The sequence below is a fragment of the Alosa alosa genome, chromosome 19, assembly GCF_017589495.1.
Source record: "Alosa alosa isolate M-15738 ecotype Scorff River chromosome 19, AALO_Geno_1.1, whole genome shotgun sequence".
In the NCBI taxonomy this organism is placed as follows: domain Eukaryota; kingdom Metazoa; phylum Chordata; class Actinopteri; order Clupeiformes; family Clupeidae; genus Alosa; species Alosa alosa.
In genome coordinates, this window is record NC_063207.1 from 22,981,761 (window position 1) to 23,002,558 (window position 20,798).

The 20,798-nt window shown below is 45.0% G+C and overlaps 1 protein-coding gene across 1 annotated transcript in view; it reads right to left on the reverse strand.

Moving 5' to 3' along the window:
• The window catches only part of paplna (papilin a, proteoglycan-like sulfated glycoprotein), a 23,450-nt gene extending 4,769 nt beyond the window's left edge, over positions 1 to 18,681 (reverse strand). Inside the window, exons 1-20 of the mRNA XM_048228710.1 lie at positions 18,445 to 18,681; positions 15,570 to 15,632; positions 14,181 to 14,284; positions 12,284 to 12,344; positions 11,985 to 12,087; positions 11,285 to 11,415; positions 10,668 to 10,791; positions 10,478 to 10,558; positions 10,199 to 10,371; positions 9,484 to 9,607; positions 9,163 to 9,289; positions 8,608 to 8,679; positions 6,721 to 6,925; positions 5,783 to 5,959; positions 4,622 to 4,772; positions 4,058 to 4,141; positions 3,086 to 3,257; positions 2,640 to 2,724; positions 2,182 to 2,293; positions 956 to 1,375 (exon numbers count right to left, since the gene is read on the reverse strand). Coding sequence (XP_048084667.1) covers positions 956 to 1,375; positions 2,182 to 2,293; positions 2,640 to 2,724; positions 3,086 to 3,257; positions 4,058 to 4,141; positions 4,622 to 4,772; positions 5,783 to 5,959; positions 6,721 to 6,925; positions 8,608 to 8,679; positions 9,163 to 9,289; positions 9,484 to 9,607; positions 10,199 to 10,371; positions 10,478 to 10,558; positions 10,668 to 10,791; positions 11,285 to 11,415; positions 11,985 to 12,087; positions 12,284 to 12,344; positions 14,181 to 14,284; positions 15,570 to 15,626 — 2,563 coding nt within the window. The 5' untranslated portion in view covers positions 15,627 to 15,632; positions 18,445 to 18,681. The remainder of the gene's footprint in view (positions 1 to 955; positions 1,376 to 2,181; positions 2,294 to 2,639; positions 2,725 to 3,085; positions 3,258 to 4,057; positions 4,142 to 4,621; positions 4,773 to 5,782; positions 5,960 to 6,720; positions 6,926 to 8,607; positions 8,680 to 9,162; positions 9,290 to 9,483; positions 9,608 to 10,198; positions 10,372 to 10,477; positions 10,559 to 10,667; positions 10,792 to 11,284; positions 11,416 to 11,984; positions 12,088 to 12,283; positions 12,345 to 14,180; positions 14,285 to 15,569; positions 15,633 to 18,444) is intronic.
• Positions 18,682 to 20,798: the final 2,117 nt, after the last annotated feature.

The following is a 20,798-nucleotide window of genomic DNA, read 5'->3' on the forward strand; positions in this document are numbered from 1 at the left end:
CAGATGAGAAATTCCATCGCGTCACAGACGTTCTTTATTGGCTTTCCTTTGACATGAGACGTAGAACAAAGCAGAGAGAGCAAGAGCTGAATAGTGAGGTGAGGCAGAACAAACTCGTTGTGGCAGGTGATTGGCAAGGGACAGGTGATAGGCAGGTGACAGTAGATGGGCAGGTGAGGGTTACTATGGCAACTAACTAGACCACTATGAGGCACTAATGCATCCCTTCAAGGCAATGGTAAGAGTCTGCATGAGGAAGCAGGAGTCCCAGAAGCGTAGCACTGTCCCAATGGGCTGACCAGCCCCTCCTGCTCTCTCCTCCGAAAATTCAGAACCGGTTTTGTGTTCCCGCACAAAGTGTGAGAGGGCTAAAAGCAAGTGTGCGTGTGTGTGGATATGTCTGATGTTGATGTTGTAGCATGTGTTGGCTAAGCAGGTGTGCATGTGTGTGGGCATGCTGAGAAAGCGAATGGTGTTAAAGCGTGCTAGCTAATGCTAAAGAGGTTCTATCATTTTGAAATAGCAAGTTTTTTCAGCATCATAATACATGTGTGGCAGTTATACTGTAGGTAAATACATACATATACGTTTGTGTGCATTTGTGTGTGTGTGTGTGTGTGTGTGTGTGTGTGTTTGTGTGTGTGTGGTGTGTGTGTGTGTGTGTGTGTGTGTGTGTGTGTGTGTGTACCTGAGACAAACTACCAATAGAGAGGTACAGGGGGTGTAGAAAAACTGGTGTGTTAGTAGTGTGTGTGTGTGTGTGTGTGTGTGTGTGTGTGTGTGTGTGTGTGTGTGTGTGTGTGTTGTTGCCTGTGCATCTTCTCCTGTGTGGGTGTATTCTGAGGCAAGAGAGAGCCTCGGCAGCAGGAAACAGGCGGCTCTTCCCAGAGGGCTGTGTCGTAATGAACCGCATGGCGATGCCGCAGAGGGGCAGGGGACGGGATGGCAGCGGCACCGAGTGATGTCGGCTCTCTTACCTGGCAGCGGGCATCGTGTGTGGCGGCGGGGCGGCGGCCTCGCATGTGCAGCCGGGCGCGGTAGGCACTGGTGGCAGCGCTGGAGCCGAAGCGGACGGGGCCGTCGGGGTTACTGGACCCCGCGGCGGCGCCGCCTGAACTGCGCGTGGGGACGGTGAACACGTGGCTCATGTCCCGCGTGCGTCCACTGCTGCCGCTGCCTCCTCTCGCGGGCGTCGTCTCCTGCTGGCAGAAGCTCTGGCATTCCTGGCGCGACAGGAACTTGTTGCTGTTGCCGTGGCAACCGCCGTACCAGAAGTGGACGCAGCGTCCTTGGGCGTCGTCGTAGTAGTAGCGCGCGGTCCACTCGGCGCAGGGACCCACAGAGTGAGGCAGGAAGCAGCTACTCGAACGTGCAGCTGGAGACACACAAGGAGACAGTTAAGTAAACGCACAACGATCACTGGCCGACATTTAACACACACATACACACCCAGACTGGCACACAGAAGAGCTGAAAGAACATTTAAAATACACACACTCACACTATAGAATACACATATTCACAGACGTACATACACACAAAAAAGCTGAAACAATCTGCAATCTGCACCTGTTTCCAGTGCTGGACCAGTTTGGTTAGTTTAAAGGTCCTCTAAACGATGTTGCACGGTTTCTAAGCTAACACATTTTTGTCACATACAGCAAACATCACGACATCCGCTAGCTGCCTGTTCCCTGAATAGACTGTAAAAAAATGCGCCCTCTGTGGACAGTCCAGGCTCCAAAAACAGCAACAAAAACAGCCTGGTCCAGCCTGGACCAAGAAACAACAAACTGTTCCAGCCAGTCACCGACACAGTCAGGAAAGTTTCAATTGCAGGGGAGGGAGGGGTGAGCTAGCTCTCTGTTTTGTTTGAATGTCTGCAGAAGTGAGTATTGAAGTGAAGCTCATAAGAACAGGAATGTCCACACCTCACGCTGGAACAAACAGGTTAATGACAGATAACCCTTCACCAATCCATCAAAACCAGCTAGCCAGAATCCAGCAAATTGTGAGGCTTTCCTTCTCATTGGTCAGAGTGGATGTTCATGGCATTATAGTTACAACTGTCCCCATACTTATTGTTGGCATTGTGGATGGCCCTTTCCAGAGTTGACTAATGCTTGTTCTTGGCACTGGCTCTTGCTCTTGCTTAGGCTCTGAGGGCCCTCGTTTACTCACTGCTGCTGGGGGGGTTGGGACAGCCCTCTCCATAGAGACCTCCAGCCTGATGAACTCCATCAAAGCAGCAACCGTATGTGGAAGTCTTGCAGCTTGCAGTTGGGCTAGCGACCTAAACAGACAGCAGGCAACAGAAAGAGAATTGGAAAAGGAACAAGGCCTACAAAAGAAGTCATTCAATGCATTTGGTCTTACAACTTGAACTTTTTAAATTGTTATTTCTTTTCAAATGAAGTGTATGTCCTATTGTGGTGCAATTTTAGAAAATGAATGGTTAGTCTGCTGGTGGTTCTTGGTGTTTAGTGTTTTAAGCCCCCAACATAGTCTTCCAGGCAGCGCTGCATGGAAGGCACTAGGGTTAGGCAAGGGTTAGAGTTAGGTGCCTTGGAGTCGACAGTCGCAGCACTGCCTTGAAGTCAACAGTGGGGGCTTAAAACACCATTGAGCGTGGTTCTTACTGTAGGGGGAGCAGGAGTGTCCTCAGGACAGCCCTGTCTGTAGGGCCCTTGAGCAGCGGTCACTCCATCACGACAGCAGCCATAACTGCAATGCAAAATCAGGAGGGTCAGACTCCGGTCATGCAGGAGGTTTCCATGATTTAGTAGTCAAGTTTTGGGGTGTACTTCACCTTTAGGCCTCTGCCTTAAATACATATCAAGATGGGGACAACAAACCTCAGTTACAAATCAAGGTTCGCAAGCATCCTACAGAACTCAGGATGGCAGGACGTGTTATAAACAAGGTAATACCTTGCAAAGTGTTCCAGAACATGCCAGAATTGTGAGAATAAAATGTATAAGCACAAACATCACATAATAATTGCACATTACATTACATACAGTATGTACAGTATGTAATATACAGCATATGGCATAATGGGTATATGGCGAGGCACTTCCTGTACCTGCTGACCGAGCAGGACTGGTCCCGGTGACAGCCCTGTCCTCTGGGGCCCCGGGCGGAGGTGCGTCCATCTGGGCAGCAGCCGTACCGAGTCTGGCTGCAGTGCCGAGCGACGGCTGAGCTATGGGGGTCAACGACTGTGTTTGTGGGATCGACAGCATCAGGCCTGATCACTGAGAGAGAGAGAGAGAGAGAGAGAGAGAGAGGGATAAGGGGGACACAGTGGACAGCACAGCAGAGCGTGACACATACTGAAAATACTGAGGAGACAGAATGTCCCTGTTCCAGAAAAACCTACAATTAGACCAGAACCCAGCTGAGAGGCACCTGAACCCAAATCATAACACACCTTGTATGGAGCAAGAATATGTGCTGGGGCACGTGTCAGACAACACACACACACACACACACACACTCACACACACACACTCACACATGCTCACACACATATGCATGCACGCACACACACGCACACACACACATGCGCACATGCACACACACACACTCACGCGCACATGCACACACACACACTCACACGCACATTCACAAGCAGACTATAGTTCTGCATAAACTGGCAGGAGTAGTCCAGTCGCAGTCAAGGCCAGCCCCCTCTCACACACACTCCAATGCCTTGCAAATATTTTAATCAGACGGACAATCCCCAATCCCCACAAAACATGTCACTCAGGCCTTGATAATTAGTGCAGGGACAGAGAGGTGCTGGGAGGGAGGGATGGGATGATGGGATGGAGGGATGGAGGGAGGGAGAGAGGGAGGGAGGTTGATGGGAAATAAGGATAGAGAACAGCCAGGAGGAGGCAGAACAAAACAGATAGCAGACGAGGACATGACTTAATGACACGCCTTATACCAACAAAGATATAGAAAGGAATGGAGGTATGATAGAAAAGGAGAAAGAAAGAAAGAAAGAAAGAAAGAAAGAAAGAAAGAAAGAAAGAAAGAAGGAAAGAACCTGGAGTAGGATCCTCTGGAACGAAGGGCTGGAATCCGTGGATTGTGTTGTCGTGGCCTCTGGGATCCTGCATGCTGGGTACCTCTGGGAGAGGGAGGGGTCATGTTAGATAAGAGTAGTCTAATCAGCTGGGATTGATTATACAAACATTTATATAGAGTATAACTATAAGAAGGAGAGAGAGAGAGAGAGAGAGAGATCTGAGTCTAACTGAGTGATTAAGTGTCTAGGTTCATGTGAGATATAGTAGCCAGCTGAGCTTGATCAACAGAAATGTATATAGTGTAAAACTTTAAGAGAGAAAGAGAATGAAAGAGAGAAATAGATAGAATGATTTAGAGAGAGAATGAGAGAGAGAATGAAAGAGAGAGAGAATGACAAAGAGAGAATGAAAGGTAGAAATAGATAGTGATAGAGAGAAAAAGAGAAAGAGAGAATGAGAGAGTGAAAAAGAGAGAGAGAGAGAGAGAGAGAGAGAAAGAAAGAGAGAGAGAGAGAGCTATGTGAGTGTAACTGAGTGACTGAGTGTGTGGGTGAGTGCGGGCGTGGCAGGGCGGCTCCTACCCTGAGGGCTGTAGCAGGGCTGCCTGTTGCAGTTGTCTACCGTGGGGGGTTTGGGATGGGCGCTGCAGTTCTCCACCCCGTACAAGTTCCTCTGACTGTCAGAGCAGATCACCTGCCTCTCACGTAGCCCCGAGCCACAACTCTTAGAGCACTGCACAAACACAGAGAGAGAGAGAGAGAGAGAGAGAGAGAGAGAGAGAGAGAGAGAGTCAGATTACTGATTTCTGGGTATGATCCAACTAGAACGCTAACATTTCTGTCATGCCAAACAAGCAAGGTTCAAAGTGGCGGCATAATCTATCAAGCAAGGAATGTTAAAGTTGTTTATTACACGCTCCATTGGCTTGAATGGGATTTCCCAAAGTTCTACGGTAAAATATATTCATGTAATTACCGCTGCAAACATATAATTACCGCTGTCAATGGCAACAGGTTTTGTGCTTCTGATACGTCTTCCATAATACTAAGCAAGGACTGGAACTTCATTCAAAAGTGAAAGCAGACGGTTGATCAGCTGTGTTCTAAAGAATGTTTGATTCAAGTTCAGCGTGTGTTGATGCGAACTATTTGTTTCTCAGCAAATGCCACGATGAACGGTAACAAATAGGCTAGGCTGTGTAGGCTAAAGTCATATCGTGGGGAGTTTATTATTTCGTTTTGGCAAGTAGCCGTGTAATAAGCGGGATAATGTATAGAACGCTGGTCATTACTGGGAAAATAAGTCCCTTCAGGGCGGAACAAGACCCCTCCGTCGGGGCCCGGTTCGCCCTGTCGGGACTTATTTTCCCAGTAATGACCGGCGTTCTATACATTATCCCTTACATAAGCATGTGTACGCTACTCATATTTCCATCTCTCAATAGGTAAGAAGAGGCATCCGTGTCCAGTATGTTCAATCTGCTATGGATCATTTGTCAGGTATGCCTCTTTGCAGGTATGCCTCTGTGTATGCATTTGTCTGTGTGTAAGTGTGTGAGTGTGTGTGTCTGCATGTGTGTGTTTGTGACTCACCAGGCCCCAGTCTCCAATGTGCCAGCGTTGTGTGTGAGTGTGTGTGTGTGTGTGAGAGAGAGATAGAAAGAGAGAGTCTGAGTGTGTGCGAGAGTGTGTGTGTGTGTGTGTGTGTGTGTGCGAGTGTGTGTGTGTGTGTGTCTCACTCACCAGGCCCCAGTCTCCAACGTGCCAGCGGATGTGCCGTGGGCAGGCTGGCATCTGACAGGACTGGACGTGGGGGGGTCTAAGGAGGGCCCTGCAGGCATGGTCTCCGAGCTGGACCCCACCGCTGCCCACACACACCACATCACGTGTCTGCTCTCCCAGTCCACATGTCACCGAGCACTGCACACACACACACACACACACACACACACATGCACACATACACACACACACACACACGCACACACACACACACACACACACAGATACAAACACACACACACACACACACAAACACAAACACAAACACAAACATAAACAACATGACCACACACTGATATCAGTGTGACATCACCCACAAGACAGCTGACACACATAAACAACATGACCACACACTGACATCAGATAACATCCCACACACTGACACAACAGTCTACAACAGCTACATTCACTATCGTTCTATCACGTACATCTAATCACTGGAAACAGAATAGCTACACACTGACTGGTTGCACGGGAAGATCTGTAATGGTGATCTGACTGCTGGTTGGTTAGATAGATAGATATAGATAGATAGATGGTTGGTTGGACTATTGTTCTCATTGTATTTATTTGGTCACTGCTACATGGAATTAATTATTAACGGCAAACGCAGCATCAGTGGACTTCCGTTCAGCTTCACGTTCAGACAGTGTAAGGTGTGCATTTACCTTTTAGTTCATATTCTAAAGCACTTACAAATGAGTTGAAAAGGGTCGGAGGTCATCTGAATGCATGAATTAAAGAGTAATGGTGGTGACAAGGTTAAAGTAAGTTAAAGAGCAGGTTTGCTTTCCGTAAATGAGGTGAATTCTTCAGACTATGTGGATGAGTCTGGGCTTTGCTCTGCAGGTGAGGAGTGCGTGCGTACCTGGCTCTGCAGGTGAGGAGTGCGTGCGTACCTGGCTCCAGGCAGAGGAGGTGTAGTCCGCACACTGCTGAGCATTACAGATCTGCTGGCTGACCGGACGCTGGGCGTATGACTCGCACTGGGCGTCCTCCACCACGCGGGGGCCAGAGGCATCATGGGAAATACACTCCACCGAGCGCACCTGAGAGCCCCCACCGCACGTCACCGAGCACTGGTTCCACTCACCCAGCTTCCAGCTACGTTTGGGGGATCGAGGGAGGGAAGAGATGGAGGAAGAGATGGAGGTTTGTTACGTGAGCAGCTGAGGGAGGATGGAGAATCCCAGAGAGGCAGCTGCACACACCCAGACTAAAAACCAGAGCTACCCCAACTACTGCGCACCCCGACCCCTAACACTGCAGCACTACAAGCAGGGCTTACTGCACAGAACACAACACAAGAACCTTTGTCAGTGTTGCTTCAATATTTGACGCCAGTCACTGAAAGGTACACTGGGCATCTTGGCAGGACAGTGTTGATTTGGAAGTGTGTATGTGTGTATGTGGGTGTGTGTGTATGTGTGTGTGGGTGTGTGGGTGTGTGTGTGTGTGTGTGTGTGGGTGTGTGGGTGTGTGTGTGCTCATTCAAAGATGAGCAAAAATATACAGAAGGTATGGGCATAATGTTAGCAACTGTATGCAATTACTAGTGCACATAGTTTCTAATAGTGGATGCTGGGTAAAGACTTCATGGTTGTTGTTTGGGGTTTCTGAGCAACACCATCAAAGGCCAAAACACCCTGGAGAGAGAGACAGAGGAGCCCAAGCTTTTTACAGCCAGACGGTTTGCCTGAACCTTATACAAATAGGCTCTATGCAGACCCAGACACCAGACACACTAAACATAGCCAAGGCAACCTGTGCATGCTAATCCTAGATTTACTCCAGACACCAGGGGACACAGGACAGGGGACTATGTCTACACCAAACGCTTACGGCTACAGAAACCAGACAGCGGCCCAGCTCAAAGATCAAAGGAGAAGGAAATGGCCGTGAGTCATGGACTGAACCCCCGGGTCAAGACACCGGTATATTATGTCATGAAGGGTCAACTACAGGAGGCCTTGCCCTTATCCACTTCGAGATTCTGAGGTATATTAGAGAGAAAGTTTAAAGATGATATACATGTTTATAGGGGAGTAGAAACATTCCACTGCCTGAAGGGGGAGGAGAATTTATGAACAGAGATGCCAGTATTTTCTTAAGTTGTGTTTTATCGGATTAAAGAGATAATTTCTCTTTCATGCCCTGTCAGACCGTAAAAGCCCTGCCGTATATTAAGGGCTGCAACGGGTGCAGGGCCTAGACGGTAGGGAGCTGTTAGTGCTGTTTTAACATCACAACCTGACATCTGCTCGTCAAATTGCAATGAAGTAAAGAATGTGTCCGTGTATGTTAGACTACTTTGCTAACAGCTTGTTTAGCCAGTGCTTTGTGGGGTAATTGTACACGCAATAATAACTCAAAAGTGGAATGGAGGAAAGACTTGTCTGTGAGCTGGACAGTTGTCATTTCGCTTTTTGGAGGGAAAAAGCCATTACACACTAGACATTTAAAAGAGAACAAACCCAAACACACATATTTCAGTAAAGAGTTAAATATCTCCCTTTACCGTTAAGAATGATTCATTCAAGGAGGGTCTGTTGATGTGCCCTTGCTTAGCATTGCGGGCCATTGCTAGGGGAAGCACACCACCTGTCTCTTAGAGGTTTGTGTGGTATGACTAATTGGCTAGACACCAGTTATCGGATTAAAGCCAATGGAAACCATTTATAAGTTTCAGCCTGAATCAGCTTGAGGAGTCCAATGATTACGTACAGTATACATCTGTGTTTGAGATTGCAGTCTGTTGCGGTTTCGCCCTCTCCAGACTGTGTTACCTGAACACATAAACATATACTTGTGGCCTGTCCATCGGCCTCCACATTTGTGGCTTGTACAGATACGTCATCCTTTCAAAATATGGACAGCACAGTAAGAAAAGTTAGACCACTTAAGCTATTTTCCTTATCTTCTTCTCCATTAGATTAACTGCATGGTCATAACGTGTGTGTATGTGTGTGTGTGTGTATGTGTATTTGTATGTATGCATGTGTGAATGAGCGTGTGTGTGTGTGTGTGTGTGTGTGTGTGTGTGGAAGTGTATTTGTATGTCTGCATGTGTGAATGTGTGTGCATGTGTGTGAATGTGTGTTATGTCTCAAACATGTTCACACACATACAACCTCATAAAACTTAAGACAACATCCTGTAAACCTTACTGTTACTTAACTGTTATTTACTATATAAAAGTCTATTCAGTTTCCCATACTCTTTGATTTGGTAACAATCTAATTATTAGTTGACAACTAATTGTAAGATAGATAGATGTAAAACTAGCTTTGCCTCTGGTGCAGTGTGTCAGTATAGCTTAACGTGCTTGCTTTGTATCTGACCTGCGGACTTGTGGACATTGCTGTGTGTTACAGGTGCGGTTGCTGGTGGGACGAGGGAGAGCAGCACACAAGTGGTCTGAGAACACCTCTGTGTCAATGGCACAGAAGACATGACGAGTCTGGTATCCTAGAGGAGGGGAGAGGTCAGAGCAGCATTTAAAAACGTTACTGTCAAGCATTGCATTGTCATACCCCCTATAGAAAACAAATGATCAACAGAGAAGCAGTGCTGCATAAACAATAGTTTCATCCTTTTATCAAACACCACACAACCTCATGCACATGATTTGTGTGGATGAATGTTAATGGCTTTCTCCAAACCTGATCCACAGTCTCTGCTGCAGGGAGACCATGATCCATGGCTCCAATAATATCCCTCCCTGGAGCGGCCATGGGGCAGGTAGTACTCGTACTCTACTCCTTGGTTTGGCTCCTGGCTGATAAGCTGATGACAAGAGAGATTAATAACAGTAATAACATTAATAATGCATAATAATGAGATTAAGGGCAGTTCACTTGTACCGTACCAGAGTATGGTTCTCTTCCATTCTTGGTCCGCACTCACACTGCATACTATCAAACTGTACCCAGGTTGAGCTGCTGTGCTTTAGAATCTTTCCTTTTACATTTGCGCTTAGAGAGTGGTCCTCTTTTTAGTATACGCTTGGGCTTTTTGCCTTGGGGAGGGATCGGGTAATTACCGGGTCGGACTCGAACCCAAGTCCCCAAGAGCACTTGGACCGAAGTGTGATACAGATGCTGTAGCCAGTTGCACCACAGCGCCCCCTTTACCTGGTTCTTAAAATAGCCTCATCTACATGCTGCCTAAAGTAAATAAAATGCAGTACAACTGCCCTTTAGTATTGACATTTTGAAAATCAAGAACATCAAAAGGACATATATTTGTTGTTCAGGTGCAGCTTTCAACAAGCTTCCTTTTATCTGTGCATTTGGAGATTGGTACCAACAACATCTTAATCATTTAAGCTTAGTACCAATCAACTTTAATTTGAACTTTATTTAATGAAGCTCAAACCTCCACAACAAGTGGCTCAGTGGTGGGTCCACGGCCGATAATGGTCTCAGGGACCACGTCACCCTCGGCTCCCCTCTGATAGTACAGCATGGTGCCAGCGATGGGGGTGGCACGGGAGAACTCAATAACCCAGTGTCCATTCAGGTAGTACTCGCCACGGAGGTTCTTGATAGCTGCAGAGGAAGAGCAGTGTCAGGTTTAAAAAGGGCTCTTGGTTCCTTAAGTTTGGTGTGACTAACTGCAGGTCTGATCTTTGCTCTTGAACCTGGTCAGACTCACCCAAGTAGTTACGTGAGGCCACAGTCTCTCGAATGCGAATGGTGGTGGCTCCAGCGGGGATGGTGAACATCCTATTGTAGCCTGTTGGGGAGAGACAAGAAAGACACCCATAGCTCCAAGCTCTTCTTTTAGGCCCCATCCAACCACCCACACATGAAACCACAACAAAGATCTCCAGGCCTCAGCTCACCTGTGGGCAGGTCCCTCTGGGAGAAAGTGTTCTTGACCAGGTAGCAGGACTGTCCGTTCCCTCCGCACTGCAGGCATGGGTCCTCCTGTTGAGTGGACTCCAGGCGGTTGTCACAGCCCAGACGCTGTGATGCAGGGAGAAAAAGATGGGGATTTGGTTATGTGAGAGATGAAAGGAATGGAACAGTCCACTAAACATCCCTCTTTAGTTACTGGTCTGGCTCAAAGGGAAAAGCATTTTCTGTTACGATTGTTCAGCTATGTTGCCCCGTTGGCACTCAATGTTGTAGTAAATCAAAACTGTAGCAAGCGTTCTAAAGTTGTACTCATAAAACTCATAAACGGCTTCATAAAACAGTGCTGCATGTCTGTGCAAACAGTGTTCTGCTTGGCAGATGTTTGTAATGCAGTATCCAGATTGTGCCCAACTGTAGCCTAGGTGTCGTTAGACCTTGAATAAATAAGGGATTATGGTAATTGTGTACACAGGTTGCTTGGGATGAATGTGTTGATGTGTTTGTGTTAAGTGTATGTATGCATGCTTGTGAGGCTTTTGTACAGACATGAAAACATATTTCCCCTGTGGACACTAAAGACTCTGTTTGGTCCAGTGCCTACCTTACAGACCCCCTCCACACAGATGTCCTTCCTGCCAGGGTGGCACTGAGTGCCGTCCACTACTGCAGCCCGGTGGCGGTAAAAGAAGTTCTCTCCTCTCGGAATACAGTTCAGCTCACACGGATTCTCAGCTTCAACAAGGGTCAACAACAGTCGCAACTTCATTAAAATTGTATCTCACTGATTGTACAATATCTTCAAAAAACAACAATACAATATATTATCTCATTGAATAGCAAGTGTATAAAACTTTGTTAAAAGAACATGCCCTTTCAGCTATAGGCTAGCTATAGGCTAACTGGAATAGCCCACTTCCAGTTAATTATCCAAAGCCAGGCTAACAGTCTCAGACTGAGTTACTGCACACATAGGAAAAGAATGGTAAGTTATCTAATGCTAGGATAGATGGAAAATAAGCTCATTTATTAGTCATTTAGCTTAAACTTTTATCCAAAGCGACCAACATTTTTGACATTCCAATTATATTACACAGCCATTGTCCCAGAAGCAACTTTGGGTTAAGTGCCTTGCTCAATGGCACGACGGTGGAAGCCGGGTATTGAACCCACGACTTTTCAGACTACTGCATGCTAGCCCAGCTCCTTAACCACTACGCTAGCACCACCCATTTCCTATAATTTCCCAAGAAAGTTGGTGTGTCCTAAGTTGGGAAGTGCTAATATGCCCACTCCTGTCTTACCTCCATAGTATGCCATCCACTTGTAATGTTTTCCCTGGAATTCTGCGCCATCAAACTGGGAACACTGCTCCTCTCGGAAATCTCTGGCGCCCTCAGGGCAATCCTGATCCCAAAAAAACCCACAAACGTTGGGAAATGACACAGACACATCCCAGCAGATCCTCCTATTCACCTTCTCAAAGCGTTGAATCACACAAGAAATCATTAAAGTGTTACTGGTGAAAGCCTAGCTGAGCTGCAGGCAGAGGCATGCTTGGAGTGTTTGCTGTGGAGAAGGTTACAAGGGAGGAGTAGACTACCTTCACGTTGCACATGCGGTAGGACTTTGCTGGGCCAACACAGTTGCTTCCGCCATCAGTCCTGTGGTAAGGAACAGCAGAGAGAACACACTGAGTGAGATCACCATTTATTATGGCATCTAATGTCTGCAATTAAAAACTCCTACGAAATGAACAACACTACCAAATTAGCCTGTACCAAATCAGACACATCTACCACACCCACACACACACACACACACACACGCACACATGGGCATGGGGGTGTGGACTTCTCAGATGTTCTGGGCAAACTGACAAGATCTTTATGTCCCCCCAGCAAGATCAGTATAAACAAGAGTGTATCACAACTCTGGAGAGCCCCATAACCTCGCCCACATACAATCCCAGTCAATGGAGAGACAGAATTTCCGGGCATCTTAAGCAAGGTGTGACTCTTGACTCATCATAAAACCAGACAGTGACACACACACACACACACACACAATCTGCCCTATTCCTGTACCTTCACATTAAACATCATAGTCAATTGGAGAGGTGTTTGATGGATGACTCAGGGTACTCAGGTAATACCATGTACTTGTGGGCTCCACCTCACTGAGACCCATACACAGGGCATGGTTCTCTCTCTACATATGACATCACTTCTAAGGCTTCTCTGCCCCTGCTTGCTGCTCAGACATGTCTAGCCTATGGGGTGCATCTCTGTCCATGATAGACCTATATTACATTCTAATGGCCTCTGGCAAACTTCTTCTGAGTGTATCTCACTGACATAAATGAATGAGTTAAATGATCAAGATGCTGAGAGTTGGGAGGTTAGATGTGTTTGAGTCTTCTGTTACTGTAAGGTGATGAATTACAATAAATCCCTCTGGTTCTTCAGAATCATTGTTGAGGATAAAACAAAAGTCCTGCACTTGCCTCATTCATGCCAGTCATTAAAGTATCACACACAAAAGAAACTATTGCTAGGAATATTGCACAGTCTCCACAATCTCCAATATTGAGCGCTCTCTCTGCCACATTCATTGTTTGGACACACAAGAAGTCCAATACAAAAAAGCTACATACTGCTGTGTAGTGACAAGAGATAAGAGATAAGAATGCTGATAAATATTGGAGTCTCATCTCCCTACTATCTATTATGAGGACATTGTTTGGGTCTGTTGTGAGAGTCCACATTCTTGCTTGCACAAATATTCCCATATTACCCACATCTCTGCACAAGGGAATGTGATGTCCTGTGGTGGACAACCATGGACCCAAAGACTCTGTCCAAAAATGGGCTTCTCCGTTTCTAATTCTATGGGTTACTCATCTCCTGCACAGTTCAAATGGAAAGGGACAAGAGACAACATGCAGGCTAGATCCCAGCTCCCAGATTTATTGCTCCAGTTTTTCCCTGAGAGTGCAGATGAGTATTTTTCACATTCTCACACACATATGCACTTTGACACTGAACAGGATAACAGATCTGGATACATACAAAGTATAGACCAACTAAAAAAAGACTGCAAGGTTGTGAAGGATAAAATACAGTATCTTCAATGCCTTCAAAGTCCCACAATTTTAATAAATTTAGCCTGTACATTTTGGAATACACTGACTGTCTCATACCGATCACATGTAGCTGGCTATTTATGATTAATCTGTGACTTGTTATGCTCAAAAGATGGAAAGTAATGATCTGCGACCAAGTAGCAAATTGATTCATGGAATTAGGCCTATATCATGCTATTTTCATGGCAACAGTATTATTATGTGTGAGTTCCCCCTTCACTGTGTACTTTGGGTGCCATGATAAAGTGCTATAGAAATGCAAGTTGTTGTTGTTGTTGTTAGTGTTGGTGTTGGTGTTGTGTTGTTGTTGTTGATGTTGTTGTGTGAGCTTACATGAGGCAAAGGACACATTTACCTCTGAGTATTGCACTTCCTCGTCCTCACCATGACGCCACCTCCGCAGGTGCGGCTGCATGCCCCAAAAGGTGCCCACTCTCCCCAGTAGTCTCCGCTGGGGGTCTGTGATGAGACACAATCATCCCACTTACACATACGTCTCCTTCATATCATCTCACACCATGAGTGGTGATCAGATAAGGGATAATGGACGACAAGGCGGTCGGGGATCAGAAGTTAATGCACATTCGAGGTGGTAATGTGGCCATGACACAAAACAGTGTGAGATGGAAGTGAACGCCGTGGAGTCCATTATCCCACTTATCCCACTGTTGCCACACTTACACTGTGTTAATTTGCTGATATAAGTTCCAGCTTTTATCACTTATAGAATATATAGATGCATCTCCTGAAGAATGAATATGATCATGTGAATGTGGAGTCTGTTGGTGTTGCATACCTCTGAATGTGAGTGCCTGACTGGACTCTAATCATTCTGTCCACATTTATATTTGGCCTGTCATTACCCATGCACAAAGCATCGGCAGGTATAGTTAGCTTTATTATCACCCGGAGAGAATGAATACTCTTTTCTGATTGGCTGGTGGAGTGGCTATTAATTCTGATAAAGTAGATGAAGTAGATCTGGTAAAAAAAGTTTAATCACCGTTCCATATCAATGCTTATGAATGGTAACTATAACAATCAAAGTAGGACGACGGTTGAGCCTGGAAAAGGGCTTCACAACAGTGGAATAAACTGTAAACAAGGTAACTGTCCATGTATCGCTGTTAGGGCCAAAGAAAGTTGTACAACAAACTGAACAAGTCGGATTCTTTTTTAAAAGGAACTGCTTGTTTCCTTTGCGTGTTATAAAGACATGACTATTGCATAGTTGCAACCACTGCATGTCGGGGAGTTCTTTGCCTCTTGCCCTCGTCCATTAATTCCGTATAACAGGACACCTCGGCGGCCGTTATCCCTAAACTGTGCGAAGTCCCCTACCTATAGCACTAGGAATTAAACACCTCTCCTGTGGATATCTGAAAAAAATAACATACCGGTACATGACACTGGACTATCAAATGCAAACAACCACCTGTTGTGGTAAATATTTGACTACAAGCAGTCATGTGTCATGTTGGCTCACTTAAAGTGAGAAACTACCACAGCCATGCCCATGTGAAAATGAAGTGATGGGTTTGCAGGGGTGACCAATGATGCCATGATGGATTGCTTTTACGGGAACAGGCTTGGGAAAATACAGCGATCCCAGTGGATATTATGTCTGACCTCTGCACTCTTAGCTTGCCTGCAGAGTGGCACCCTGCTGAGATGCCATGTGAGAGGTAGTGGTGGTGGTGGTGGTGGTGGTGCTGTGACGTTTATGAATCTAGGGGGAACTCACCAGAAGAACAGGAGTAAGGAACAGCTGCAGAGCAGCCAGAGCTAACAGCATCTTCATGGCTCACTGTCGAAGAGAGAACAGCACAGTTACAATCAAAAATAAGTCCCTTTAAATCAAAATCAGAGATTTGTTTGAAAAAAAAACTTGTACAGGTTAAAAAAAATACACCTCAAAACATGAGTAGAGACTGTAAGCTGTGTGGTACTAAATTGTGGAGTTGGACCACTTAACAGGACATCACCATTTTCAGTGTTCCGGTTTTTTGGTCCTAAAAGGGTGTATTGTTGATGCAATGATTTCCCTATATATCATAACACCTCCCCTTAAGAGTTAAGTGAATCGGTCGGCAAAACTGAGAAAGTAGCAAATAGGGTCTTTACTTGGGTAGTCCACCCATAGACTATCTGAAGATGTTCAGATTATCAACAACTATCTGTTGAAACACTGTTTACTACAATGGTTAAAGTTAAGGTATCGAAGTAAAATGCTACCAGTGCACTTAACGCAATTATTTTCACTAATTAGTTAATCTATCTGGCTGAAGAGCTGTGCTAATTAGGATCAGATATATTATATATATATATATATATATATATATACAGAATATACCCCCTCAAATTTGAATGATTTTGAAGCTGGTTTTCATTCATTCAGATTTGTCTGTGTAGTTAATGACATCCTTTCCTGTGATGTGACAAACTCTAAAGATATATTTATTTTTGTTTTGCAGGAACTTTAAGTTGTCATTTCCTCAAAACGACAAAGACACATACTGTATTCAGCCTGTACTGCCTATACAACTGGTCTGATTTGTATTTTATTTTATTAAAATGTATGCCCTGGTCACAAACAGCACTAGATCAAAGACACAAGCAACACAAAGATCTGGCATCAGGCGTGGAACAGATTGACCGGAAATGCAGAGAGCCGCAACAAAATGTCTTTCTAATTGCTTAATTGAGATCAAATATTTACAAGTGTGCACTCTGTGTGAACCAGATGGAGCTGTTTGTTTTCGCTAGCTGGCTACTATCGGAGCGAGCAGGAGGGGGTTTTCCGAGAGGGATGTGAAGGAGGGCCACTGCCAAGACCCCCATGACCTTTAGGCCGACAGACGCCCACATGGTCGTGCTGGGATGTGCAGGGTGTGAACCAGCACAGGTCTGTGCCAAGGAGCCTGGGGTACTAAGCATCTCAGTGCTGGGTGATCTGACTGCTGGTAATTGGACCAACTTGAAGCTTGTTATCAGTGTCAGTGCCTCCAAGCAGGGTCTCTGAGGCCATTGTGTGCTCTCTCACCCCCATTAGCAAAACGAACAGAACTGTCAAGGGGGGTGGGTTCTAATGCTGTGATGCAACTGGGATGACAAAATCCCTCCACAGCATACACTCGTGCTCATATACAGTAGGAACTCTCTTTTTCTCTCACACACACACACACACACACACACACACACACACACACACACACACACAAATACCCACACCCACCCACCCACACACACGCACGCACACGCACACACACACACACACACACACACACACCCACCCGCACGCATGCACGCACTCACGCACACACACACACACACACACACACACACACACACACACACACACACACACACACACACACACACACACACACACACACACACACATAGCTGAGTTGAATGGATGAGAAGCAGGGCTGCACAATAATAGAATATGAATATCTACAAATATGGAGCCCAGGAGGTGCCATTATGAGATATGTTTTATATACAGAGAGAACGCTTTACTAAATTCACCAAGACGTGTGCTTGTGTGACAAAATTGTATGCTCGCTCTCTTAAATCATGTGTTTGTTTTAATTCAATTGTGTATTTGTTTTAAGAATTTCATTCCCATGCTTTATTCACAGAAAGTGGACCACACACACACACACACACACACATACACACACACACATTTCAACCATTTTTGATCAACATAACTCTACTGATTATCATATTTAGAATGTATAGGTTGCCTTGGTTATTCTGATTAGACTCAAACACTACTGACTCTAATGGACATCAGAAAAAAAAGTTGCACATAGCAAAGACAGGGAAGCCATAAGAGCAGGTGAGACAGTAAGACTTGGCACATCTGAATGATTAGGCAGCATACCTTCAGAGAGGCTTAGTTAACTTGAATGGGCTTGGTTGTTTTATGCATGCAGAATATGACTTTTGTTATCTCTGCTTTACCTTTAAAAGAGCAGCAGCAGTACATTCCATGCATGAACCAAAAACTGTGATTTGAGTAGTGTGTGTGTGTGTGTGTGTGTGTGTGTGTGTGTGTGTGTGTGTGTGTGTTTGAAGGGATTTCTAGAGCTTTTCACTGACAATGCTTAATTCTATTCGAAATGACCGAATGATGGTTAAACTGGTGGTATTGCACATTTCAAATGAAAAAATCAAGTTGCTGTTTAGTGTCTAGCAACTGCAGAGACAAAAGCCCATTAAACAATATCCCATGGACAAGATTCGGTCTGTGGTCACTTCACTAATTCAGGCGCGGTGCGCGTACATTGATCAGATTGAGAACATGCCTTCCATTATGCAGAATTACACCTGGAAGACAGTTACACATGAATATTTGTTTCTGTCTAACAAGTAGGATAGCCTTATCTGCGACAGAATAACCATAATTTAGGCCTATATTAAAACCTAAATAAATATCTATTCACAAACAAACACCACTTAATGTATCACTTAGGTCCGCTTTGCTGTGCAAAACTTGGGGTTAAAAGTACATCTCAATTCACCCAATTCATCATAAAAAGCTGTAGCCTATCAAAACTATAGTTCAGGAGGGAAAAGACTGACAAATATTAGCCGCTGACCAAACTTACCAGCGTTCAGAGCTGTCCTTTCTCTTCCCCTGTACACCTGGTCCGTTTTGCGCACTTGAGGCAGTTGGTCACGCTTTTGTAAGGTGGATTGTCTCTTGGCAAACAACAGTTACGTAAAACTCCCTTTCAGCGAAATCGTCTGAACAGTCAGATGGCCGTTCACTTCTGACAAGCAAGGGTCGATGTCAAGTCGATTTTCTCTCCCACGCCTCCAAAGAAAAATGAGATGGGTAGGAGACAACGTGTAGTGTTGAGCCTCCTCTGCGTAAGTCGACAAATCACGGCGTGCCCAACGCAATTATACTGTGGCGATGACTATAACGTGGAGACATTTTCGAGAGGCTGTAATTTCAGACAGTAAAAATAACTGTTAATGAACGTGTCCGTTTGTGAGTGTATGTCTACGGGGTCCGCACAAGATTTTCAATTTGTCGCCTTTTCCCTCGGTTGCAACGTCAGTAATTAAAAACAATATATGTTGTAATGAGAGGTTGATGAGATGGGAGTTCACCATATCTTTTAAGAAAGGTTAAGATGATACTTATTACAAACTAAGGGTTTTCTGGAAATAGGACCCTCAATTACAAATGATCGCAGTGGTTATAATACCTAGGCTCTCAACAAGTCTTTCACATGTAAACTATAATGCCATTCAAATCTAGACTTTTCTGGTCAGGCAGTGTTTGCATTAGACCAACTAATAATTTGAAACATCATACTATGTCATTTAAATCTGTCCCAAACTCCTAACGTCACACTTTTGCCAGTATATTAATTTTAAAAAATAGTTGTAAAACTGTAGATTTCTATGCTTGAAATAAACAAAACACACAAACACAACTACATGTCTCGTTTTTCTTTTTAGGCTAGAGAAACCTCAAGAGCCAGATTGACTCAAGGAAAACACCACTATATTTTTCCCAGACCGACTTATTTTCCTTCCTTCTCATGAGGTGGGGTTTAAGGGAACAACATGGCCCCAGTAAGAAGCACCTCTTTCAGAATAAAAAACTAAAACTGCAATTATGGGTCACCAATTATAATGAGAGTGGATGAATGTAGCATTTCGTTTGGCTGCATGTTCAAGCCATTTCAGCTACAGTAAAATCAGCGCATTGCTGTTCAGTTCGCTGTTAGGGGTCTGCAGCCATTTCCATTTGTGTTCACCTAGGTTCATGTATATCTCAGTGGTGCGGTCTCTAGCCTACAAGCATGTCACGGGTGAGAATAAAGGGAAAACAGGATGAGGTATTGTTATAACTCAAGTTGACCACCGGACAACCAATAAGCCCTCTATACTTGAATTCTTTGAAAGGGTATGTTTACTTCTTGTTGGGCCACACTGATCTTTTTTCATTTGACAGAATGTAAAGGTGAAGTTAATCTGACAGGACATTCTCTCTGTGTTCTTCTATACATGTGTGGCAAGTTATAACAGACAGTGTAGAAGTCTTGCTGTAAGAAAATACACAGATCTACAGATTGACAAATAATGTAGTTAAGTAGAGGTCATTTCTTCCAGAGGTCAGTCTTACAAATTCGAGTTGATTTGTCAGGATGTCTTCATATGGAGACTGGGCTCCCTACTTCATCATCAGCCAGGGATGACTCTCAAGTCAGCAATACTGTGGTTCTCTTCGTGAGAGCTCATCAGTAAAGTCTCCACTGTAAAGGCTACATAGACCTACAGATGTGTGTAATCCAATAAGAATAATAAATCCTTGTCAGAATAATACGGGCGATCCCATATTGATTCCTCCTCTTGTATTCTATACATTCATGATGTGCATGGGGACCTTTCAGGCCCCCCTATCCAGCTATAAACCCCATTTTCCACACACGTCTGTGAAAGAGTAAACCTCCAATCTTGCGACCTCACTCATTACAGTCTACCAAAGCTTTAAAAAGAAAACTGAACAGGGTGCATTTAAATTTTAACTTTGGAGTGATTCCGCTTGACACTGGTCTCCTCCTCCATCGGAAATGTACACAGACATACGTACCGTATGTACAGAAGATATATATACACATTACAAACACAACCCTCCATGTTGGCATACCACCCTACTTGTTTGCGTTAAACCAGTCTACCAAAACATTTTTTTATCTCCTTCCCCAGACTTTTTTTCATGCACTTTTCAAAAAACACATTCCCTCCTGTCTTGTGATGTCAATAGTCTTATATGTTCATTAGGATCTTCTCTTTTCCGATCTCCACCTCCTCCCTGTCGACACCATCCACCCCCCAATCCTTCTCCTGGGCCTCAGAGCTGCCGGCTAAGCTTCTGGGCTTGTCTCTCCTTTGCGTCGAAGGCGAACTTGGTCTCCTGCAGCTGCTCTATGATCTCCTTGGC